Source organism: Urocampus carinirostris, chromosome 2 (assembly GCF_059441175.1).
Source record: "Urocampus carinirostris isolate Australia breed hairy pipefish chromosome 2, RoL_Ucar_1.0, whole genome shotgun sequence".
Lineage (NCBI taxonomy): Eukaryota > Metazoa > Chordata > Actinopteri > Syngnathiformes > Syngnathidae > Urocampus > Urocampus carinirostris.
The window spans coordinates 19669031-19694759 of NC_142350.1; the positions used below are offsets into that span (position 1 = coordinate 19669031).

At 40.6% G+C, this 25729-nt stretch overlaps 2 protein-coding genes across 9 annotated transcripts in view; one reads left to right on the plus strand and one right to left on the minus strand.

The window, feature by feature from the left end:
• Positions 1-21879, plus strand: LOC148371285 (uncharacterized). 3 transcript variants are annotated; one of them, XR_015849790.1, is made up of 7 exons: positions 1-166; positions 6878-7597; positions 8616-8810; positions 8876-9098; positions 10411-10607; positions 21200-21278; positions 21485-21874. XR_015849790.1 is itself a non-coding variant. In XM_088329296.1 (6 exons), the coding sequence occupies exons 1-5, from the start codon at positions 4-6 to the stop codon at positions 10601-10603; spliced, it is 1494 nt and encodes a 497-aa protein (XP_088185422.1). In that variant the 5' UTR covers positions 1-3; the 3' UTR covers positions 10604-10607; positions 21200-21879. The 3 variants fall into 3 exon arrangements, 2 of the variants coding, with proteins under 2 accessions (XP_088185422.1, XP_088185421.1); XM_088329296.1 differs by having other exon boundaries at positions 21200-21879; XM_088329295.1 differs by lacking the exons at positions 21200-21278; positions 21485-21874 and having other exon boundaries at positions 10411-13873.
• LOC148371286 (myocyte-specific enhancer factor 2D homolog) overlaps positions 16191-25729 on the minus strand; it is a 23157-nt gene continuing 13618 nt past the window's right edge. For 3 of the 6 annotated variants that reach the window (XM_088329289.1, XM_088329290.1, XM_088329287.1), the window contains 4 exons: positions 23879-24053; positions 23251-23319; positions 20846-20896; positions 16191-17226 (listed from right to left, as the gene is read on the minus strand). In XM_088329289.1, coding sequence (XP_088185415.1) covers positions 16866-17226; positions 20846-20896; positions 23251-23319; positions 23879-24053 — 656 coding nt within the window. In that variant the 3' untranslated portion in view covers positions 16191-16865. The remainder of the gene's footprint in view (positions 17227-20845; positions 20897-23250; positions 23320-23878; positions 24054-25729) is intronic. The other 3 variants (XM_088329293.1, XM_088329292.1, XM_088329291.1) reach the window with 2 other exon arrangements.

The window sequence follows — 25729 nt, forward strand, 5'->3', positions numbered from 1 at the left end:
TCGATGACGTCACAATGTAGGCGTAATGGCGTGCACCTGCCACACCTGTCCTGCTCTTTCCTTTTTTCTTCGCTTCCGCTCGAACCGAACAGACGGCAAACAAACACAAGTTGGATATCTGCCCGAAGCCGAACTGGACTCACGCGGGCTAGTTTGAAGCGACCAGGTGAGTGGAATGGTTGCTGTCGTTTGTCTTCGAAAAAGTTTCCAACTGGAAACTTGGCATTCCTCTGCTCTCGTCGATTAGCAAGCTAGCATAGCTTCGTCGATATGGCTAAACCAGCCTGTTTGTTTTGTGACTTTGAATTTGTTGTTTTTTTCGTTTTATTTATTAAAGAGAAGTCACTTCTTTGACGCCAAATAGACCAAGTTTGCCCCTTCAAACACTTTGTGTTCAGGTTTTTTTGGTCAAAGTCTAGCTTTTGCCCTCTTCTTTTCGGCCCTCCAGACAGCACCGAGGAGCGCTAGAGAAAAACAAGATGTTTTGAATGGGTCCACTTGATGTCGCCAAAGCCTGGCGACTAGCTGTATTATTATCTCCCTTTTATGTTCGTCCCTTTCATTCTTTCTCTTTGAAATGAAATGAAATGAAAGGAAATGATCTGCATTTATATAGTGCTTTTCAAGTCAAGACTTCCCAAAGCGCTTTACAGTGTGCTTCACATTTCCCAATGAAAGTGCCATGTAAGGCACTAGCCTGCTTATTGGGGGCATTAGGTGTTCAGTGTCTTACCCAAGGACACTTAGACATGTAACACACATTCCAACTGCGCTCTACCTCCTGAGCCACTGCCGCCCCGCTTTTTTTTGCTTTTTTTCTATATTTTTAATGCTTTTCACAGTTTCTTGTTTCTTTTTTCCCCCCTTTTCTCCCAACTCATGCTCCCTTTTCCTCTTTTCTCTTTCAGTCTCCCTTTATTTCTATTTCTCTATTTTTTTCACTCTCTATTTCCTTCCTACTTTTTTTTCTTTCCTTTCTAATTTTCTTTCTCTTGCTTTTTCTCCCACCTTTTCTTTCTCTTACTCTCCTTTTTTTCTCTCTCTGTGTCTCTCTATAATGACCGAATGGCATTTGAAATTTGACTTCTGAAACCCGAAGCGACTTTGCTGACATTCCCTTTCACCAATTTGAAAGACGATCCTTTCAAAACACATGATACAAGTTTGAGCAAGAACATATCCACATTTTCTTCCAACGCTATTTAATTCAATTGTATTTGTTGTCATTGATACCAACGTTGTGAAACATTTATATGCAACAATATTAGACATGTCACATTAATACAATAACGACTTTAACAAGAGAGAAAGATGAGACGGTCAGGATAGACCAAAATGTTTACAACAAAGTTATAATGGTGCATCTAACAAATTGCAATGAAGAGTAGTAAATAACATTTAGCAGGTTCAAAAATTGCCAAATAGCTTGTGGAATATTGACCATTTGCGCCGCACTCGTGACTTAACCACGTGACGACACCATGACGGACGGCAATAAACCTCTATTAAAGAGTGGACAAGGCCCATAGACAACAACCACAAAAAAGCTACACTATTTTTAAAAAAAATATATCGAAAATTTACTGAACTAATAACCGAGGAAGCCGAATCTGGATATAAAACGTATAAAAACAAATTGACAGGAATATTAAGAGCGAACAAGAAATTATACTATACCAATTTATTGCATAGTAACAAAAGTAATATTAAAGGTATTTGGGATGCATTAAATAGTATAATAAAAGGAAAGAATGTAAGTAATGCATATACAAACTATTTTATTGATAAGAACAGTCACAATTATAATTTAAATCAAGTTGTGGAGAATTTCAATAGTTATTTTGTAAATGTTGGAACAGAGCTCGCTACAAATATCCCAGAGTGCAGTAGTAAGGAATTTGAGTCACTGATAAAAATGAACTCCAAGACAATGTTTTTATCTGGGGTTATGGAATCCGAAATCTTAGACGTGGTTAACAACTGTAAAAACAAAACGTCTATGGATTGTTTTGACATCGATATGGTACTAGTTAAGCAAATTATAAATAGCATCGTGAAACCATTGACCTGTTTCCTCAGTTCTCTAAAAATATTAGATAAACTTTACAATAATAGACTAGAACAATTTGTAGATAAACATAAATTGATTAATGAAAGTCAATATGGTTTTAGAGCAAACAGATCAGCAACAATGGCTATTATTGATGCAGTAGAAGAAATCACCAATAGCATAGAAAAAAAGAGCAACGCAGTCGGGGTATTAATGGACTTTAAAAAAAGCATTTGATACCATTAATCATAATGTACTATTAAAAAACTGGAAAGATATGGCATCAGGGGCGTGGCTTTGCAATGGATTCAAAGTTCTTTGACGGGGAGGAAGCAATATGTAAAAATGGAAGAGTTTTCATCTGAATATTTGGACATCTGTTGTGGAGTACCACAGGGTTCTATCCTGGGTCCAAAGTTATTTAATATATATATCAACAATATTTTTAATGTTTCAAAACTATTGAAAATAGTAATATTTGCAGACGAGACTAACATTTTCTATTCAAATGATAACTATATTGATTTGGTAACCTGCATTAATCGTGAATTAATTAACCTAAAAGTAGGGATGGATATACATAAATTATCTTTAAATTCAAATAAAACCAAAGGCAAATCAAGATTTAGAAGTTAAAATGGATGGTGCTGCAATAGACACTGTATCAGAAAGTTTTTAGGGGTCATAATAGACAATAAATTAAGCTGGAAAACACACATCAGACACATACAAACTAAAGTATCTAAAAGCATTTCAATAATTAATAAAGCCAAATTCATTTTAAACTATAATGCATTGTATTTATTATATCGTTCTGTAGTTCTGCCATACTTAACACATTGTGCAGAAGTCTGGGGCAATAATTACAAAAGTTCACTGCAGACCCTTTTTATCCTCCAAAAATGTGCAATTAGAACCATACACAGGGTAGGATATCGAGATCATACTAATATTTTATTCCTGCAGTCCAAACTATTAAAGTTGGATGATTGAGTAAAATTTTTCACTGCACAACTGCTATTTAAGGTCAACAAAAACATAGTGCCAGAAAAGATCCATAAACTATTCACTTGAAAGAAGGGAATTATAACTTGAGGGGCTGTAGTGAATTAATGATCCCAAAGGTGAGAACCACCAGGAGAAGTATGTGTGTGTCTGTGTGTGGAGTCAAGGTCTGGAACGGTTTGCAAGACAAGATCAAACGATGTCCATCTATTCACTTGTTGAAATTTAAATACAAAAAAACATTCCTGACGGAATACAGGGATGAAGAAAATCGGGTATGAGTGATACGAGTGCGTCTGGAACCATGACTAACTTTTTGTTATTGTTGCTGTTGTTATACCATAACTGTTATTATTAATAGTATTACAATTGTTGTTATATAATTGGTGTGTTTAATAGGGAAGATGTAGGGGTAGGGAATATACAGATTTGCTTCTGACTACCCCTTTTCGAACATATTATGTAATTTTATTTTGTTGAGTTTTTGTTTTTGTTCTGTTTTTATTTTAATGTTCGAATAAAGTTTTAATTCATTCATTCATTTAACACCATTGGCAATGCCTAGTAAAACGAATATTGCGCAGCTGTTTGATGAGGTGGCTCACTTTGTCGGAAAGCGCAAAGGGCGCTATTTAGAGAAATTGGCTTGCTATTGACCCATACCGTCTTTCTACTGACATATTCACACATCTAACCCATTCGTCCAGTCTGCCTGACTTCAATCCATATGATCAGTACCACTGTATTGTAAATGGAGTATCCACATACACCAGCGCTGATCTAAAAGGTTATAAAAATCTGGATGCTGAACAGTTTTTCTTCGGTGCGCTTCGGTAAATTGCTATCCCCGGCGTGAAATGTCCCCCTTGCAAAAACGTTACTGAAACGACCTTCTTTCTAATTTTTTTAGGGGATGTAAAAGAAAAGTAAAGCCGGAGGCATTTGTACCTTGTACAAAAATCCCTACATACAATCCCCCAATATGACGTTTTATCTTCTGAATGCTGGTCTCCCGTTTTATCTGTTGAGCATTTGAAATTTCATTTTGGCGTAAATAAGCTTCATGGTAGAGCACACAACAGTTTTCAATAAATTTGATATTCGGAAGATTACTGTTTTAAATCCCTGGTTAATCGCAACAAAACCAGCTCATTCACGTAGTAAGAAATGGCAACGGGAAAATGCTAACATAGCTAGTTAGCACTAGCTAACTTATTACAGTAAATTGAGTGTCTTTGACGTGACTCGTACCGTATTTTCTGCACTATAAGGCGCACCTAAAAGCCTTTATTTTTTTCAAAAACTGACCATGCGCCTTATAATACAGTGCGCCTTATATATGGATCAATATTAAGTCGCAAGGTCTCGCAACAAAGGCAAGCAGCCGCCGACTAGATTCTTCCTCGTAGACGATGTGGTCCGCGGTGTATGCTGGGATACATATGCCGGCGTTTCATTTCCCTGCCAATGTGTCAATCATCATTTGAATCGATCACTATTGGCTAAAGTTAAAGGTAAAGGGGCGGATCCTTTTTATCATTTACAGGCTGGCATAGGCTTAAGCGGCAAAACACAGCCTGCAATTGGCCGAAAAAGATGAATGTGAATCGCACGTGGGGTTGACGGCATAGAGAAAGCATTTTTTACTATTCTGTATTTGTAAATATTTTATTCTCCTGGATTTACTACACTCACGGATATAAGAGGACCATGGCTGCACATTATTATTGAACACAACGACTTCGGTGAGCTACTCCGGCTATATATTTTCCCTGTATCTTGTTTCAGACTGAACTCGATGTTTGTGTGATAAGCGGTGCAGATAATGGATGGAATGGAGTGTCTATTTTTAAATTAAACTCAATTCCAAGTGTTTATTGTCATATGCACAGTAAAGTTGCGAGCGAAAAAGAAAATAGAAACTCAGGAATGGTTGGCATTTCTTGAATCCCAAGACTTTAACCTTCCAAATGATATTTGGAACGATGCGTTTGAGTGACATCGTACGGACACCGCATCCGCACGTGTCTACGACACGTATTTGCTTCTTTGCAAGCTTTCGGAATGTTAAGGGGGTAATAAGTTGGACTGAACTATCTGACTGTTTTGTCCATGTTCCCATTGTAGCGCCTTGTAATCCGGTGCGTCTAATGTATGTCAAATATAGGACCAAAAACTATTTTTTCGGGGTGCGCCCTATAACCCGGTGCGCCCTATAGTGCGGAAAATACGGTACATAAAACATTCGTTGTAAAAAAATGTTTCCTTGCAAATCCCTGAATACGTGAGGAATGCAGATAAACATTGCCGTCCTCACCTGCTCGGTAGCCTAGATGGTAGGGCGCCCGCTCCGAGACTGGGAGGTCGCTGGTTCAAGCCTCGGCCGAGTCATACCTAAGACTTAAAACATTGGTACTCATTGCCTCCCTGCTTGGCGCTCGGCATTAAGGGTTGGAAGTGGGGGGTTTGGTCACCTAAGGACTCCCAACACAGCAGTTGGGTCTAGAAACCCGGCGCCGATCGAAGGCGACGCTTCACGTCGAGAGGTTCGCGTGTCAAATGATTTCTGGTATATATCATGTTTATGGTATATACTGGCTGAATAAAAGCAAAAAAAAAAGTTCCAATTTGGCCTTAGAACCTTGCCCACTGAATAACAAAACACCATGGTAAAAAGTGATGGTTATTTCTTGTGTCGTGATAATTGGTATTTGTTTCAACTTAACTGCCGTGCTTTCAAGTAGCTCTTGCCGTCCTCCATGGCTCTCATTCTGCCAACGTGACGTCACGACAAAGAATCGATATATTTTCAGTTCTTCAGTTCTGTGTTGTGTGGTTGATGGCCATTGGGAAAAAACTGTGAGCCTGTGCTCTTTTGTCCTTGTTTTTAGGGACCTGTAGCGCCTACCGGAGGGCATGAAACCATATTGAACATACAATAATTCCTCAGTTATTGCACTTAATGGGGACCAGAACCGTTCACGAATCGTAAAAATCCGCCAAGTAGCGTGGCACCTCCATAAGCCGCAAAGGGTCAAACTTACCTCGAGATGACGTCCTTACTGACAGAGTATATGACTCTAACAAAATAACAATCATGGATCCAAAAATAAAAACACAGAATTGCAGTTGAATGGATGCTCTTTATTGTCGATATGAATAAAAGTACATCAAAATTGGAGGGCTTTTATTTTTAGTGCAAGAAAGTGATTTAGGATCAAACTGTCTAGCTGCATGCTAGCATCGGTTAACTTTTTTTCGGCAATGGTTAAAAAGCAATAATGTCCCAAATGTAGCCATTTCCCACGAGTTGTAGTTCCAGGTCATCTGTTTCATGGGTCTGGCGATCTGGCGTTGGGTGGATGGATGCTCGGCAGGGGTGGCTTGTTCCATAGCTGTAGGCTGGACCATCAGCCTCGCTATTGGCTTCCCTTCGACGCTGCCTCAGTCCCTTCCCATACCCGCTAACAATCCACTGAGCACCTGCTGGTGATCACCATTTTTTGTGCTCTTTTGGCTCTGATTTAATTAATGCATTTATTTTAATTGTAACAAGCTGTTAAAAGCAGTTCCTTTTGGTGGCCACATTGACCAGCCTATCATAGTCACGCTCACCCCAGACACACATACAACCTGCCCCTGTGACAGCATTTACTGTGTGTTGTATGCTGCATTTCACAATGCACAATACCTTTTAAGTAACAATAAAAAATAAAATAAAAATTCAATTCCAAAGCTGTGAACCAGCAGTAACCAAAGTGCAAAGTAGCATGGGGTCTCTGTACTTTTTGTATTAATTTGAAATGTTTTGTCTCCACACAGGAGAAATAAATAATGCCATTGAGTATGAAGAGGAAGTATTTCTGATATATATTTTTTCCCCCTTAACACCGGACCCTTCAAATATCAACGCTAGCATGTCTAGTCAAGTGCCAGCTGCAGAGGAGCTGGCCCTGCTCTTGCCGGTTGCCACAATTGCACAAGTTCAGCTGACGGGAACTAACAAGGCTGCAGAAGAAGAATTAAAAAAGGTTGAAGGTGATGCTGATGATGATAATAGAGGAAAAATAAAAGTCGAGGAAGAGGAGGTTCCAGGAGCCGGCGACGTCACCTTGCCCTGGCCCGGCGACAGGGAGAAGAAGAGCGAAGACACGGACCGGGTCTCTTTGGGGGACTTTGTTTTCGAACCGGAGGACCAGGACGATGGCGGCATCGCCAAATGGCGCCGGAGCATGCCAGAGGGTGACCAGTGGAGGGACGACGTGCCCGTGTCGCCGAGGGACTGCAAAGGAGACGGTTTTCTGGCAGACGACGAAGAAGAAGCAGAGAATAAGGAGGACGAGTCTTATTGGGTCTCGGAGAAAGGGGCCATGGGGATTACCCCGGAGGTGAAAATTGTGCAGCGGCAGTCCAGTGAGTTGGTAACACAAGAAAGCCGACTGGACACGCGCACGGACAACGAAGACCATAAAACCGTGAAGGACGGGGAGTCACAAATAGCGGCACCCTTTGACCGCTGGAACGAATTGCAGGACAAAGAATGTGAGTAAGGCAATCACGGGGTTTGTACACCTTTTTCATATCCAAATTCAAGCACTTTTTCAAGACTTTCAAAGCAATTTTCCACTGTATCCAATACTATTTAAGGAAGAAATCTCGTGTGAATCATGTATTTTGCAGATCCGCTAATACATAGACATATATAATCGTGCGCCTGATTTTTAAGACAAATCTCTCCTGATATGTGTTGGGTAAAAATTATTAATATATAATATAATATGTAGCTTACAATGTCAGTTGCAGGAAGTTACAATTTACCACTGGGAAACACTTCCCTAAAGTGTTATGTAATTTCTGCCCTAATACACATTACATAATGCCCTGTTTAGATGTAGCATGCACTGGTCCTTTTGGTAGGGGGCGATGACTCTTCATAGGACAATGCCATACAAACTAATGCCAGCTGAGGTTAAAGGGAAGAAGGAATGCAATGTCAAAAATGGCCACTTGAGGGCAGTGTGGACATCAATTCTAAGCAGACTTGTCGGGAAACATGGCAATTTCCAGCATTTGGAAGCACTTCACCTAAAATTCTGGCACTTTTCAATCCTTCAAACACAACAATAAAATTCAAGCATTTCTAGCATTCCTGCCAACTTATAGAACCCTTCTCATGTTTGCAAACGATTGTTGTTGAGGGAGAAAGGCGGTGTACATGTCCTTTTTATAGCAGCCCATTCACAGAAAAAGATTGTTGATCGTAAAACCTCTCAAGTATTAAGTATGCGCAAGAAGTAAGATAATCACCTAATTTTATTTTATAAGTAATCAAAGTCAACCAAAATTATAACGTTCTTTTGATTGGTGTGGAGCTTGTGTGATATTATATACGACGCCGCACAAAATCTGCTAACTAAAAAGTAACATTTCTTTTATCCGCTATCAAAATTTCTACATTTGTAGAAATTTGTTTTGAAGTCAAAGGGCGACCTATGTGAATTGTGTAGATCCAAGGAGAAAACGTGTGGAGAGTCAAAGGTGTTGGCTGTATTCCTGGCAGACACGTGCGACGACCTGTGCAGCGAGAAGCTGAAACTGGCTTTGTGGACGGCCTCTGCAGCGCTGGTCTTCCCCTTCCTGGTGTGGGGCGGTTACGCGCTCTTGCCCTTCGACTCGCCGCCGATGGGCAGTGCCCCCCACAGGGTGGTGTACGCCCTCCGCTGCGCCGTCTTCGCTTCGGTGCCCATAATGCTCGGTAAGTAGCGGGTTGCGACGGGGGTTATGGCTACGGCGCTTAGCCTCCTGTCTTTCTCGCCGCAGGCGTAGTGGTGCAGGGCGTGGCCAGGGCCCGCTACGGCCAGGCGACGCCTAGTTTCCGCGACAAAGCTCCCCACGGGAAGGTGTCGCTGCACAGGCATTACGTCAGCCAATCGGTGGGCCTCTTCCTCTTCTACTTCCTGCAGTTGGCGGTGGTGGCCTCCTACGTCAGCCACGACCTCCTCAAGATCGTTCCGCTGCTTACCGTCGTTTTCGTCTTCGGGAGGTAACGCGGACGCGGGTCCTTACCGTAGACCACGGGCCGCAACCCTTTAAACCAGGGATGGAAATCTGTAGGGTTCTGGGGCCGGATTCAAATCAGTGAAAGAAGGTCCACTCCAAATGTTTATCTTGGTTTTCCAGTATTGTGCCACATCATTCAGCCTACCCTACGTATTAGAATCACGGATGACAAGGGAGCTTCTCTAGACGGTCGAGAAAAATCTTGTTTGGCATTGAATACATGACCTCGTTCATTTTACAAGTTCAGGGAATACAGTTTGAATTGCTTTCATTTAAAAATATCAGTTTTTGAAAGAAACGACATAGGGCATGCGAATCAAACTTGCAGCCTGTGGGCAGAAAGCAGGCCTGCCAACAAATCGAATTCCGGCCCGCAAGATAACGCTTTAAGAGAAGTGCTAAACAAAAACGAGCCCGTTTTTCAATGATGTCCACTTGATGTTGCCTAAAGCCGGGCACTACTCTTAAAAACACACTGTAGGTGTTTTTCTTTTTCCCCCCCTCTCTTTATGCTTCTCTCCCCTCATTATCTTCCTTTCTTTTCTCTTGGTCTCTTTTCTTTCTCCTTCTCTGTCATAAGTGTTTTCTTTCGCTCTTTTTCCCTTTCCTATACTTTTAAGACTTCTTTCTTTCTCCATTAATTTTTCTCACACACTTTTTTCTCTTTTGCTTGAATCTGTTTACCTTGAGCTAAAATTACTGACACTTCTGACCTATAGACTCACTTTTTTTTGACATGCTCAGAATCTTCTCCAGGCCAGATAAAATCATCCCGCGGGGCCGAATGTTTGACATGCCTGTTTTAAACAATGCGACTTTAAATGCAGCATGGCGTGTTTTCTCCATAACATTTTTCTCTGTATTTTTTTTCCTGTCACTTTTGTCCTTCCTTCTTTCTACTTCTCCTTTTCTTTGTCTCCATTTCACTTCCTTCTCAGTCTTGTACTTGATCCCACTTTTTCTCAGCGCTCATTCCATTTTTCTCTTTATTATTCCCCCCTTTTCTCTTGCTGGGCTAATTGATTTAAACAGTCTGCAAAGGAGTGTCTTCATGTGTTTTCCATTTTTTATCAAATATATGTTAAAATATAGGTTAGCTAAAGACAAAAACGAGTTCCTTTTTAATGCTGCGGGGCAGCTCTTGATAACACAAAGTTGCATTTCTTTCTTGAATCTGCACACGCGGCTTTGAATGGAGTGCGTTCCGTGGTCCAGAATCTACGCCAATTCCCTTCATTGAGACATCTTTGTTACCTTCAATGGAACTGATACGTTTCTTCTTCTTCTACTTCAAGGTTGATCTACTGGTTGTGCTTGTCCCTGGGCAGCAGCGTCCGAGGTCTGGGTTTCGGCCTTTCCTTCTTCCCCATGCTGGTCATGCTCGCCGCTAATCTTTATTTCGTGTCTTCGTCCGCGGGGCCCGAAGCCATTTTTGACGTGGCTCCGCCCACCACGGCCCCGCCTCCTCAGAAACGTTGGTGGGGCTGAACAAGTAAGAAGCCCTCCGCCCTCAAAAGCATTTGTACATAAGTCGTTTTTTATACGACAAAGAAAATTTGCAAATAGTTTGCTTCTGTTGATCACTAAAAATGGTTTGCTAAAGTATTGGCCCCTATTGCCAGATTGCAGGCTTCAAACTTTTAGAATAAGAAAAACCCTCCAAATATGTTCTAAGAATCAACAACATGTGAGACAAAATCATGAACAGAAACCAAACATATTTTATATTGTGCTCAAATAAAAAGTAGAAAGTTCAATTTTGGTCTCATTTGACCAGAGCATACCCTTTCCACATTTGTGGCTTCGTGCAAATGCCAAACAAGCTTTTTTTTAATGGTGTTCTTTTTCTTTTCCACTCTTCCATAAAGGACAGATATATGCAGAGCATGATTCATGGTTACCTTATGAACAAATTGTCCCACTCTTCCTTTATTTGTCTGCAGGTCATCCAATGTGATCATGGCCCTGCCACTTGGTTGCTCCTCTGATTAGTTTTCTCCTTGTTTGGGCTGAGAGTTTAGATGGTGGGTTTATGCCCTCTGTTTTAATATTATTGCTTACACAGTGCTCCAACCGATGAATCAATTTTGCAAAATCTTCTTGTATCCCTTTCCTGCAATTTTATCCTGGACCTGCCCGATTTGTTGTTTGGTCTACATAACGCTGTGATCATTTCACAGACCTGGTGCATTTAAACTGAGACATAATGACACATTCGGTCACTGCTAGTCATTTCAGTTGAAATTGGGATCTTTCAGAGGTCCCTTGGCCCAATGTTTGCATCTTCAGTTTTTTGTTGTTTTAAATCGAACATAAAATGCTCAAAAAGTGGTTCCATTTCACGATTGTCCCACGTGTTATTTGGAAAGTCTTTTGAACTTTCAGCTTCACATTTGAAGCCTGAAATATGACAAAGTTCTTGGAGTGCCCAATACTTTCAGCAACCCGTGTCCAAAGTGGATCGCATACCCCCAAAACGGCAAATAAGAGACGAGCCCGCGTATCCTTTTCACTCCCGTTTGTCGTTTAATATATAAAATACAATAAAACATACGCAAAAAGGAGAGGGTTTCAAGGGACTTGGATACTTTGGTACAACAAACACTTTTCCTGTAAAAGCGGTATAGAATTTCAATAACATCAGTGCATACTTTGTTGTATATGAAAATATACACAAACTGTATATCGTTCAAGAAAAAACCAAAACGGCAAAACATCTTTACATCAAAACCCATAGCAGACTAGCTCAACACAATATATTAGCTATAAATTTCATCTTTAGTATTTTTTTAATTTGCTACATCATTCTGACTGCACGTGACATAACGGTTTACCTGTGTCCCATGCGTCTACATGTCAAATTCCACCAATTTTTTTCGTTATAAATATATTCTATATCTGGATGAAAACTGCAGCATTTAACTGGTACGTTCCTTTTATTGCATTTGCTAAAACCGCATTGTCCGAGCGTGCGAGGAACAAAAGAGGAAATTGTTATTTGGATGTCCGAAAAGATGGATGCTTTCCTAAAAACAAAATCAAATTCACAATGTAAAAAGTGCCAAATCGGCACATATGTAACAGGGACGCTCCGGCTTTGTCACTTTGTTCCTAACTGAGATTGTCGAATTTTATACCGAGCAGAATGGAGCTAATCGTTGGCAGACGTTGTGTATCACTTTTCCTTCCATTTTTTTGTACACTTCAATTTAAAGAATTTGCTTAAATATGTCCTTGTGGTCCAATAAACATTGAAAGGTTTAATTGGACATTGAAAAAAAACTATTTTGCTAGCCTAGTTGTGTAATCTTGTGACTATAATCTCAAAAAACCTTAGAAGCAGTACACTGTTTTAATTGGTGCATTTCCAGATTGTGTGGTTTACGGATGCTCGCTCCAAATAAATAGTACCTATGTCATGTCGCCAAGCTCAAATCAAGTGTATTTTTCCACACTATAAGGCGTACGTAAAATACTCAAACTCGACAGATATACAAAAATGAGTGTTATATGCGGGGTTTGTCTACCCTTTCCATGGCCAAATTCAAACACTTAAGGACTTTTCTAATATCTGCAATACCTTTACATGAAGAACTGTTTTGCAGAGCTACAAATACATTTTGAATGTATATTTGTCAAGACATTACTTTTAGATCTTGAGTAAAAATTGAAATATATGCCGATCAATTGAATGTCCGCTGCAGTTCATCACGGGGGAAGAAATGCAATGGCAACGCAAAGCCACCAGAGAGCAGTAGCAGTGGCATTTCAAACATCGACTTCTCCCACCCAAAATTCAAGCACTTTTCAGTTCTTCAAACTACATTAAAAATTCGAGCATTTTAAAGAATTCTAAGCACCTGTGCGAACTTTGTATATGATACTGCAAGGTACACTATATAAGATTGGAATATATTGAAAAATCATGGCAACGGAAATCGAACCCAGTTCAAAGCGAGCGCCGATATTTAACCGCTAGACCACCGGTGATACAGATGACGCAAAAGCATTCAATTCTAGCTCCGTATCACAGTATTTTACTCTGGGTGCCAGAAACAAAATGTTAAAGACTGGAGAAAACAAAAGTTGTCCTTTCTCAGACAGAATAAGACTTTTTATTTTCTCCAGTCTCTAACATTGATTTTGGGCACGGTGAGGAAAAATGGTCTGATGATGAAATAGAATGCTTTTTCGCACGTCGACTATCAGAATGGATTTTGCGTGTTTAGGATTTCATTTGTATCCTGTTTCTAGCTTCCCTTTGTGAACGTTGTATCTTTGCTTTGCAAATACGTCATTGGCATATTTTATGGTAATGACAAAGAATCTTGAATCACAAGTGGTTAGATTTTCAGCAGTCTCACTGCCGTGACCCGGGTTCAATGCCCGTTGCGTACAATGTTTTGAGTTTCGAACCGATCGATCATTGAAATATAATGTACCTTTTTTATAAATTGTGCAGGAATGAATAGAGTAGTTTTCATTCCATTCCAGTGCGCCACCTCATATGAAAAATATGACGATTTTGCCTTATAATCCGGTACAGAAAATTCTGTGGTTTTGGCTGGCAAAAATGTACTTGCTGTTTAACATTTTGGCAACCTGCGCTTCCATGTTTTTGTCCTATTAAGAGCTGTCTCTGAAAGATGGGCTTACTTCATGATTACATTGATTGTCTAATCAAGTAGGGTTACGACTCAATTTTTTATATTGTCGATGAAGGATTTTCATGTTTTCAAAATAAAACCTATTTCAAAATGCTTTGTGTTGTAATGCAATAACAGTCTCACAGAGCTTTATTTCACAACTCTGCCCAAATCGGATGCCCATTCTTGTTTTTCCCCCCTTTTCGGATTTTTCAAATCGAGTGTTACAACACAGCTAAGCGCTGCCTCACGTGCACTTAACAGTCAAACGATTAGGCATGATCCAGGGTTACTGTTCGGGGCCTTAGACATCACCGCATCTATTTTGGACTAAACTTGTATACACACACACACACACACACACACACACACACTGAAATCATAGCGACAAAACAAATTCCTATTCAAATGACATCAAACAATCTCCTTTACTCGTTTGTCGTAGAAAAAGGGCTAAATGTTTGTCTAGATATGATAAGCTAGGCTAACGTGAAGGGGCAGTGAGGGTGTGAGCGTTAGCTCTGCGTGCGTGCCGAGTGCGTAGCAAAAAATGACGACACGACCAAGCGGGCGCTAAGTAGGGTACGCTAGCCAAAAATATCCACGTCACGCTCGTTATCAATAATTATATAGCGGATAGACCGGGGATGTCAAACTGGGTTTCTGTCCTCGGGCGGGCCGGATCAGTAGAAGGCCGTCGAGTCCAGATTTGTTTTACTTTGTTTTGGGTATTTTATCATTCACCCAACACGTTATAATCAGGGATGACAAGGTGACAAAAAGATTATCATGTTTGGGATTAAATGCTAACGGGGTTCGTACCCCTTTTTCAAATTTAGTTTTCAACGTTTTCTAAGACTGTCACTCCACCTGTTTTGGAACCCCACATTGTTTAGAACTAATATGGAGCTCAAACCCTAGTTCCTAACCCTACCATCTAAAACGAACTCCACTTTTAACCGACCTTATTTTAGAACCATAAATTCCATTTAATACCTTAATAAAGACCCTAAACATTTGCTTCTAACCGTAGCCCCAATCCTAGTTTGTAAGCATAAGTTTAAACCCTTATGTGAAGCCCAACACCTAACCTAAGAAACATGGCAAAGATTTCAAGCACTTTTCAAACCTTGAAATCACAACACTGAATGCAGTTGAAACAACTCGTCACGCTATATAAAAGCAAAACTGCCCTCTGGCGGCCGAAGAGCATAGAGATAACATTTACTTAAACATCACTTGATAGAAACGACCTGTAAATTCGATGGTGCCCTGGATGAAATTTTCCAACGTTTGACATCCCTGGGATTTATCCACTGAATCGACTTTTTTTGAAAGCCTAGCTAGCAAAGTCAATGCAAATATACTTATATGTACATATACGCGCTTTAAGCTAAGATACTAACGGATGCGTTAGAAATATATATATTAAAAAAAAAAGTGTTTATTTTGGGGGTACGACGAGGGTAGGCTAGCTCGTGCGCAGAGAGGACACTCCCGTGAAGAAGCGTCGAGTCTTTTACAAAGTGAGGGATTTTCAAGAACCGATACCAAGAAGAAGAAAAGCCACAACAGCACATCTGCATGACGCCCACAAGAGCCACAAATGTTTGGTTTGGCATTCCGAGGACTACGTTGGCTTGAGGCGCTTGCAAAAAATACACTGAAAAAAAAGTGCAGCAAGGGAGGGACTTTCTGAAAAATGGACATGTTTCAAATGCGGATTAGACTAATGGAGGTGAGGGACAAACATTTTCTGTCAAAATTGAGTGGACTTCTTTTTGGTTGGTTGAAGTTTTCGGTACAAAAAGGCTTCTTCGGTTCTGTGTTTCGGGGTAGTGGGTTCCTTCCAGGTTTTAGAACATTTCGGTCGGCTTAAAAGTTACTACCCCCGTCGAGCCTGTATCCATAAAACGGATGACCTGGAGATACAACTGGTTAGAAACCTGGCTCGACTGGAAAGGTAGGCTGGCTAGCTGCACGCTAACATCTTGTATCTCTAAATTGCTTTCTTACACTGAAAGGAAAAGCCCTCCAATTTTGTACAGTATATTGACAGTTAAGACTTTATTCAACCGCATTTCTGTGTTCTCATGTCTACAGTTATTTTGTCACGGCTGTATACTATCCGTCGGGAAAGACGTCCTCTTGTGCCAAGTTCGACCCTTTGGGTCTTTTATGAAGGGTCTACAATGCATATATTCACTTTTCGCAGGGTTTTTCACAGGTAGTAACGAATTACATTTACTTAGGTGACATTTTGTACTTGAGTCGATTTGTAAAAAAAAAAAAAAAAAAAAACTGTACTTTTACTCTGCTACACTGAAGCAGTTACTTAAATCACCTCCACGTAGGGACACATATTTCTTTTGCTTGTTTTTAACCCTTCATTAAGAGCCACCGTAAGACCCAAGCCCTGCCCTTTTAAAGGGGCAGCGTCACATACAAAGCATGTGGCTGTTCTAAAACAAACTGGCAGGTGTGTGATCGGCCATGAAGCCCAAAGGTAAAGAGGAAAATAACTCCACAGAGAACAAAGTAAAACTGTATTAATGTGATTGTATATACCTTTTCTAAAATGTTTTTTTTCCCCCAGAAAAGGGGCCTGCTGAGCCGGTTAATTAAAGGACTGTAGCTTTAATAGTGCGCTTGCTTGTGCTTAATGTATTTCTTTGATTTAATACTATTAAGTATTTGAATTTACAGTTATTGATTTAGTTTGAAAAATAGCAAGCCAAAGCGAGATTTACTACTTGCAGTATTTCCACCATCTTTTTGAATTTTAAGTAATTATTAGGATAGCGGAGTCACATTATTCTGAAGTACAGGAGTCAACTTTACTCCAGTTATTACTCCAACCGAAAGCTTTAGCAGCGACGAAGCCTTTTTGAAGCAAAGCGATTCGACCAACCAAGAGTCCAAACTCGCCTGTTCCGATCCCTTTGCCAGGAAGGCTGACGACGTACGCAGACGTGTTGAGGCTAAAATCTTGTGTAAAAGCGCGTGCTGAGGCATCCGTGTAGCAACGTCCTCAGAAATGTGGCGTGTACGACGTGTACGTGATGTGTTTAAAGGTGTGGTCCGAACTTCCCTTTGGCCGCCGCTTATGTGACCCAGGCGTCCAATCGCATTCTCTTCACGTTTCCGCCTTCTTGTTCTGGCGAAGGGCTGAAGTCGGAGCGGCCCGGCCCCACCGCGTTGCCGTGAGCTCCTCCTCCGCCGCCGCTGGGGTCTTCGCGGTCGCCGCCTTCGAAAGAGCTGGCGTTGCTGCTCACGCTGTCGGCTGGCGAGCGTCCGGTCGGGGGCTCTGGGCTCAGGAGCGAACCCGGGTACTGGGGCGGCGGAGCTGGCGGAGGGCAAGGCGTGCTGCGGTCGCGACCCGGGGAGACCGGCTCCGACTTGATGCTGATGCCGCTGCTGGTGTTGACCGTCAGCATCGTGCCTTGAGGTATATGCGCCACCGGCCTGCCCGCAAGAATCACACCGTCGCATCAAAAACCTTTGAAGTAATATGTGCCCCCCTCCCAAGATGTCATATTTCCACATTTGTGGCTTCAAACTTGAGGCTAAATATATTTTCTAAGAATCAACGACATGCGAGACTCGAGCATTAAGGGGAACCAAATGATTAACATTCTGTATTATGTTTACAACAAATAGACTTAAGTAGGCGTTGCAAAAAAAGTAAAAATGCTCCCCGTTTTCTCAACTCAACTAACTGAAAGACGAAAAAAATGACTACCAGAGTACACTTGTGTGTCATTAAGGTCCAGAGAACAGATAGCATCAGGAAGACCAAAGAACACAATGGGTAGATCCGGGATAAAGTTTTGGAAAAGTTCCAAATGTTGATTCTTAGACAATATTTTGAGATTTTAATCTGTAAATTCGAAGCCTGAAATATGGCAACATGTCAAAATCTTGGGGAAGGGGGGGGCAATACTTTTGCAAGGCACTGTAAATTGAAGGAGACAGTGTTAAAAGGTGCTCAAAAGACACAGAAGCCATATTCAACAAGCCTGTGATACATTCAGGGGCCTTGTGGCTGACGTACAAACGAGAACGTTCAGAAGTGAAAGCGCAACTGTATGACTTGTTATGCCAAAACAACACAACAAAACCAAATATTAATCAAGGGTGTCAAACTCTTTTAGCTCGGGGGCCACGCGGGAGAAAAACATTCTCGCGGGGGCCAGACTAGTAAAATAATGGGATCAAAAGTGTGCCTTACCTGGAGGGTATGGGATCTTTTCAAGGCTCACAAGTTATGATTTATAACAAAACAATTATGGAGGTTCTTTATTCATCAAAATTGGATTTCATCTCTTGTAGTGTTTACCAACTTTGAATTTGTAAAAAAAGAACTCTTTTTGAATTAATTTCCAAAACTCAGACTGGAAATTGACAAGAATAGCATACAAATACTAATTTACAAGATTGATATAGCAATTAAAAAAATGTTGCTTTACCTGAATATTGCTTTTAGGTTTCAAACCTATTATAAAAAGGAGCTAAAGCTTCTTTCAACTTCTGCAATGTCATTCTGGTGCCATTTTTTTTTTTTATTTGGTACTTTCATATTGACATGAGCAGTGCACCTGTGACTTTGGTTTTAGGTAAAATAATATTGGGATGCATTTCTTCACTCTTCTCTGGTTGATTAATAGTCAGCAAAACAGTATGGGAGTAGCGCCCGGCTTTGGCGACATCAAGTGGACATATTTTAAACTGCATGTCATTGTTTGCCCCTCATTTTTCTCTTGTACATCGCTCAGCATTGTCTCACAGGCCACATAAAATGTTGTGGCAGGCTACCTTTGGCCCGCGGGCCATGAGTTTGACACAGGTGCGTGAATGCTAGCATGCTAACAAGAGACAATTAGGGCGTTTACATGCATGTTTAGTGCTCCAAAGGAAATCCAAAACACAGAGTTGGGAATAAATAAATGATAAGCTTGTTTTTGTTTTCTCTTTGGAAATGGAGCAATAAGTGTGAAAATGATGTCAAAAGACTTATTTGAAGAGTTACTATAGGGCAAATCCTAAGAGTGAAAAACATGATTCAAACAGCCTTCTACTATAAAATCCCTTAGAGTAGACCAAACAAGACAATGTTAACTCCACTTTTTGTAGCAGTCCCAAATCCCACATATAGAGAATGATAAAAAAGTGAACACATGATTAATCTATATGGTATTTAATTAGACTTTTAACTCATTCAATGCCATGATGTATAATTGTTTTCAGGAGCATTGTCCCAGAGTACCAAAATGTAAAAATAAGTTTCTAAAAAAACAAATATTAAAAGGTTTGGTGCAGCTCATCAGTAAGTATCACGCCCCTGGGAAGGATTTCAGTGTTATAAATCACCATTAAATGACAGGAGTGGCTTTGTTGGATCTTTGTTCACACATGGACAAAGCCCATGTGTTGCTTCCAGTATCAAGCGACAGAGTGTGTCAACAGCCCGCATAGTGCGGCAGCGTGGTACAGACTGCTAACACTTCAACAGAGCTTACTTCTTTCCAAATAAAGATGACCAAGAACTATCGTCATCTGGTCAGAGCGGGATGATGTTTCCTGCATGTCCGCGGTCGCCCAAAGGAGCGCGGTGACCGAAATGGTGTGATCAAGTTAACGGAAACATAGAGCGCTGAAAAGTTCTTGCGTCGTTCATGCATGAGTTCAGTGTTCTTCCGTTAAATTGTTATTTTGCAAGCAAAGAGCGAAAAGTTCGGGCTGACGCTAATATTTATCACGTTCGCATTTTCTCTCCCACGACACACACTACGTAGCGACGGAAGACGGCATTACTGGTGTCTCACTCCCCTTCACCGGAAGGCAAACTCTGATTTACCTACGCTTCTCAGCGCTGCTCTTTCGATAGAACGAGCGTCGCGATCGTAGTCTGGATGATGTGTTTATTAAGACATAATGACCACTGTGGTTTAAACAAAAACGCGATCTTTGTCTATATTGAGTTTATTAAAACATATTCCTGCAAACGTCATCAACACTGGAGCCGACCCAATGTAGCTCAACGCTATAATATATACGATCACGACTAGTTGTACACGAGTAGGCTTTATATAGCGTACAATAGTAGCCTTAATGTTAAGCAGGTTTATTGTACATAGCTGTTGACTTATTGCTGTAATCAGAGAACTATGGCGAATAAGACGCTGGTTTTATTGGATTTCCCAGGGTAAACAAATGTAAAAATGAATAAATCTGACTACTGTGTACAAAGTAGCATACACTTCAAACAAATGTTGCTGTGTGGCTTAGGGAGACTACAGTGGAACAACACACTTATTTGCCATGCTGTGTTGAAATTCTAATTTATTTACTGTAAAAGCTTACAGAGTGCTATTTACAGTTGTATAAAATATTCTTTGGGGTTTTTTTTTGCATTATGAAACATTTTGTACGCCAATTTTTAAGCTTTTACTGCAAATGAATATCAGCTCCTAATATAATTTATCAGCCTCCTCTTAATACTAATAATCAGTATCAGTATCAGCCCTGATCATTTACTAAACAATGGTAGAAAAACACCTTTTTGTTTTCTAATGAAAGATGATATTTGAAGCTTGCTTTTAATATGTTCTATGCCTATAAAGGTGAAGCTATAATACTACATTTTTAGAGGCCTTCAAAAAGGGAGCCTAAAAAGGGAAAAAAAATGGTCTGGCACTGGCTTTTGCAATTTGAGAAAAAACATCTGGCATCAAACGAGTTAAAATGAAAAAGGCTACCCTAGGTCCCTTCTAAGTCTGATAATGCCTAGTGAGATAAAGAAACTAGTTTTTGCAATGGCTCATCTATGAAATGGTGAGTGAAAAAATATATCGTAAGGGGTCTTGTAAAAACATGTACAGTATGGTCCCGCTAAAGATTTTAGATTCACTTCTCGAACACAAAACAGCCCCGGAAAAGAGACATGACATGAAAACATGACAGCTCCCGGCTGCACACACACGAGCATGCTAAAGAGGAAGGCGGGTGCGAGGGTGAGGAGTTCAGCCCAAAAGCCAACATCGAGACAAACAGAGCGAACAGAAAAGGAAGTGGGATACAGTACCGGCCCAACCACTCATCTCTACCCAAGAGCAGGTTGGACGGAGAGCTCAGACTGCAGGGAAGAAAACAAAAGGTTGGAGCTTCTCAAGAAACTCCTCACGGGGAGCTGGATATAACTAAGCATTTAATCGACAGCCGCGTTCGCTTCTGTGCTCTGCCTGATAAAACACACACTGAAGAGACTTCCCACTCAAAATGACCACCACAAAAAGACATTTAGTGTCCTCCCGCCTTGCATCCAAAACAAAAAGACCAACAACCTCACAGGACAATGCAACACAGTGCCCACATTCTAAGTGTTTGCGTGTGCAGATGATTTGGTCTCTTACTGACGTTATCTTGAATTGCTACACAGGTTCTCAACTGGCAGGACTTCAAGACTTACTATTTTCACCCTACAAACAAGAAAGAAAGTCCACTTCTCCACGGCAGAGGTAGTAGAATATAATTCATCTTTAAATAAAAACGACCAGCAAAACCAAAACGACTTTAAATACTATACCAACTCTAATATAAAGCCTACATATTTGGCTGCCGTGAATATTTTTCACATTCTTCATATTCGCGATTACCGTCTTTTTTCCTACCACCCCCTTCCCCTTTGTGACTAATTGTGTTCAATTCTATACACATTTTCTAGAAACTGAAAAACTGTCATCGTCACACAGAGCTATGACACTGAGCCAAGATATGCTGAGATACATTTTTGCTTGCCCTGTGCAATTTTAAGTTTACAAGTTTATATTCAAGTTGTTACGTTAACAGTGCTTCATCTGTGCAACTGTTGTTGTTTTTTTTACAGATCCCAAGGGAGACTGCATGTTGACTTAGTTCAGATTCAGATTCAGATCTACTTTATTGTCATTCTAGTACACGTGTATACAGAACGAAATGTCGATGCATCTGACCCCCAACAGTTTCCTTGAATGTACAGATATAAATAATGTGGTATTGTATTTTGGCTACGTGTAGTATTTTACCATACATACCTCCTTTGGTTTCAAAGCCTAAGAGACATGTGTCTGCTGCTGTTCTTTGCATTCACTTGAAATGTTTTGAAATCTTAAAACTTGCAGCAAAGCGGAGACATTTTTCTGCTCTCTTACTTTATTCACTTTAAATATGCGTGTTGAAATTAAAGTCATTTTCTCAACTGTGCACCTCATTTTGCACGTTATTACTGAAAAGTCAAAGACCTTATGACCTCTTAGCTGTGAATTGTGACCATTAAATTGCTCTTTTTTTTAGGTGTTCGGAATATGTAATATTAAACTCATAATATCACAGTAACATATAATGCAGAGGGGAAGTAATTGACGCATTTTTTGGGAGTCGTCTCTAGAAATTCCTAATCGTGACACCACTCACCTACCTTGCATATAAGTGACCCCCAAAAACTCCTTTAAAGTAGACACACTTTTACTTAAACGTCAATAATTATTTAATCATGTAGTTCACAAAGATTGATATACTGGGAATGTATTATTACTATGAAGCTATAAATACAACATGTTTTAACTATTTACTGTCCCTTCCAGAAGCGCTTCAATGACAGACAATCATTGACCATGTTAGTATTTCATTGCACTATTGTGACCATGCACCATTTCATTCACAAACATTTTACTATTATAATTACTTAGGCCACTCTCTAAGCAATACATTGTAGAAATGTATCCTGTCTTTCATATGTTTTTGCTCTATTAAGTCTATTATATGTTTACCTTGGAATGTCATATCTAATCTCCTTGCTACAATATTTACTGCGTTGTTCTTAATCATTTCTAAATTGTTTCCTTTTTCAACTCGGATCGTTGTCAGTTTACCGATTTTCTTCCCCCTTTTGTTGTGTCGTTGTTGTCATGGACTTTTTGGACATTTTATATACATATTATCCATCTTTTCTTAATGATGTTCACCATGTCTTGTGTATTGTTGGCCAATGCAAAATCTATTGCAGCCTGGTCATCCTGGAAGGGGGATTACCACTTGTTTCTCATTTTGAGGTTTTAAGTTTAACAAAATCACAATAATATAAGATGTGGTCCCACTCAAACATGCCGATTGACCGAACAGGAAGAAGGGATCAAGCAAAGCATTTTCGCCGTTCACTGTTAAGATTGTAACGGACACATTTTTTTTTTTTACTTAGCGTTATTTTGCCACTTTTTGGTCCCAACCCACTAGTTGAGAAACAATGTGCTACAACATTAGGCACACCTGCACAGACCTACAGCCTAAGTTGCAGTGCACAGTTCAAGTTGTACAAAGTAAAATCTGGCCTTAAAGAATCTAGCATTGATGGGTGTTCAGGTGTACCTAATAGTTGTTGTTCCTCCCTACAAACACAAGGTGGCGACACTGGACGCACACTGACACAAACACACGTTTGTGGTGGGCGTTCACCTCAGATTGGTGGCCAGACTGGACACCTGGCTAGACAGCTCGCTGCTCTGTTTGTCCACGCCCCACATTCTGCATGGCGACAAGAGCACAGAGCACACTTCAAGGACCCGACGTTCACCAAACGCCTCAGAACGAGAAGTCGTCCGACATGAGGCGGATTTGATTTCTCTATTTGCGTCACGAACATTAACCGGGCCCCAAAAACGTATCCATTGAGCAGGAGCTGAAATGGCAAAATGCTGGCGAAGAAAGGTGAAATGCTTACATATACAGTGCTGTGCAAAAAGTTTTCGCTCCCTACCTGATTTATTTGGTTTTTGTGCCCATTTCTCACTCACAAAAGGTTTTAATATCACCAATTTTAATATCACACTTAAAAAATTATTTTTACATGGGGCCTGTTAGGCCTACTTTTGTGCCTTAATAGAGGGAATCAAAATTTCAAAAGTGCATTTTGTATTTCCTTGTGTTGTCTCTGTGTGATATTAAAATTGTTTTGATGATCTGTAACCTTAGCGAGTGATAAATAGACAAAAAAACATACCAGGAAGAGGGCAATTACGGCACTGTAAATGTGTTTTATACACAGCATGCAAGTGGTTTAGAGGGAATGGCTGAGATGACTTACACCAAGTTACTAAGCGACGCCAGATTGATTTGCTGCTGTTGTGCTTGCTGCTGCTGCTGCGTTTGCTGTGAGATGACAGGCTGCTGCTGCCACGTCGCCACGGTGGTGGGCAACAAGCCGCCAGGAGACGCCAGGGCTTGAAGTGCAGAAATGTCAGCGCTTGTCAGTTGGTACTCTAAAAAAAAGAAACAAACAAGTTGTTGTTTTTTTCCCCAAATTAGGCACAGAATGTGTAGCATTCCTCCCTATAATTATACAATTATGTCGCAAAAGATTTCATTCGCCAGTCCCAAGTTGACCCATCTGGCCCGTTTGTAGTAGAGCTGTGACATCATTGAAGGAACACAAGACTTTCCAAATGGAAAATCCCATTAACGCAAGAAGTGAGGCCAGCTCCGAAACAGACAGTAATTGGGATGAACACCGATTGCATGCTGCTTTTTTGATCAGATAGCCTTGTGCTAGTGCCGAGGCTGCGGCTGTCTTTTGTATACTGGTCCTGGTTAGCCCCCTGTTGGAGGCTGTCCGTATTTATTCGTGCGCAACGCTCACCCCCAATTTTTTATTAAAAATAGTAGTAAAATGTTTTACGACTTTTACTCAGCTTAAACTAAGCATTTGGCGTTGTTGATTACAATTATTTATCGTCAACTATGATCACAGTTCCAAAGTGAAATGTGCAATGTATTGATTTCATGTCCTTCAAAGTTCATCATCAGATACACCAAATAGTTTTATAAGTGTTTATTTATATCTTTCAGCAAGACTTTCTCCATTCTCTTACATTCGTCTCTCGTGAAAATAAAATAGTGTGACAATGAGATCAACCCTACGCGAGTTACACACGAAAAAATGGAGTACTCTTGCCTGCGCAAACTACATTGGTTTTAATTCAAACACACCCCCTCAAACACCAGGTTCACTCTGGAATACCTCAATACCCTCTTTAAAACATTTTCTCCTCTGATCTATACAATTCACTTAAGTCACCCCTCTTTTTAACTTAAAGTGAGGTATTTTCATGCCTGTTTTGACTGCTCGCCCTTTGTTGTACCACTACTGCATCCACCTGCGACACAACGCCTACGCATTCTCCAGAAAAAAAAATCACCAAAAAGTAGCTTAAAACACTTGTAACTTCTTCGAGTAACTAACACGTAAAACAAAATGGCGACCAGCTTGCTAGAGTGCTGGTGTTACTCCAATGACGTCACAGCTTAGGATGACAAAGTCATGCTGTCTTCAAAATGCATTATCTCAGATAATAACTGGAATATACGATGAATTCAATAGATAGATAGATAGATACTTTATTCATCCCCTAAGGGAAATTCACATTTCCAGCAGCATCCCTGAGCTGAGAACAATACAATAATAAAGCCAAAAGAATACAATATACAAATACCCAGTGTGACGTGCAAATGCCCACTTTAGCATGTTATATAGAGTAACTAAATAGTGCTACACAGAACACATAATGCAGTAAGATTCGGTAATATCCAATGTAGGTGGTGTGGTTTAATGTGGGCCTTTACTCTGCCGGGTGGAGTTAAAGAGCCTCATGGCATGAGGAAGAAAAGATCTCTTCAGTCTGTCCGTAGTACAAGACAGTGACAGCAGTCTGTCACTGAAACTGCTCTTCTGTCCGGAGATAATGCTGTGAAGCGGATGCGATGGATTGTCCATGATTGACCTCAGCTTTTTCAGTGCCTGTCTCTCAGCTACTGTTGTTAGGCTGTCCAGCTCTTTGCCCACAACAGAGCTCGCTTTCCTAGCCAGTTTATTGAGACGAGAGGCATCCTTCTTCTTGACGCTGCCTCCCCAACACGCTGCCGCATAGAAGAGGGCGCT

Coding starts and splice junctions, on each gene's coding strand:
- LOC148371285 (XM_088329296.1), top strand. CDS start 4: ATGACGTCACAATGTAGGCGTAATGGCGTGCACCTGCCACACCTGTCC. Junction 7,598..8,615: donor CGAATTGCAGGACAAAGAAT/GTGAGTAAGGCA, acceptor TATTCCTGGCAG/ACACGTGCGACGACCTGTGC. Junction 8,811..8,875: donor TTCGGTGCCCATAATGCTCG/GTAAGTAGCGGG, acceptor TTCTCGCCGCAG/GCGTAGTGGTGCAGGGCGTG.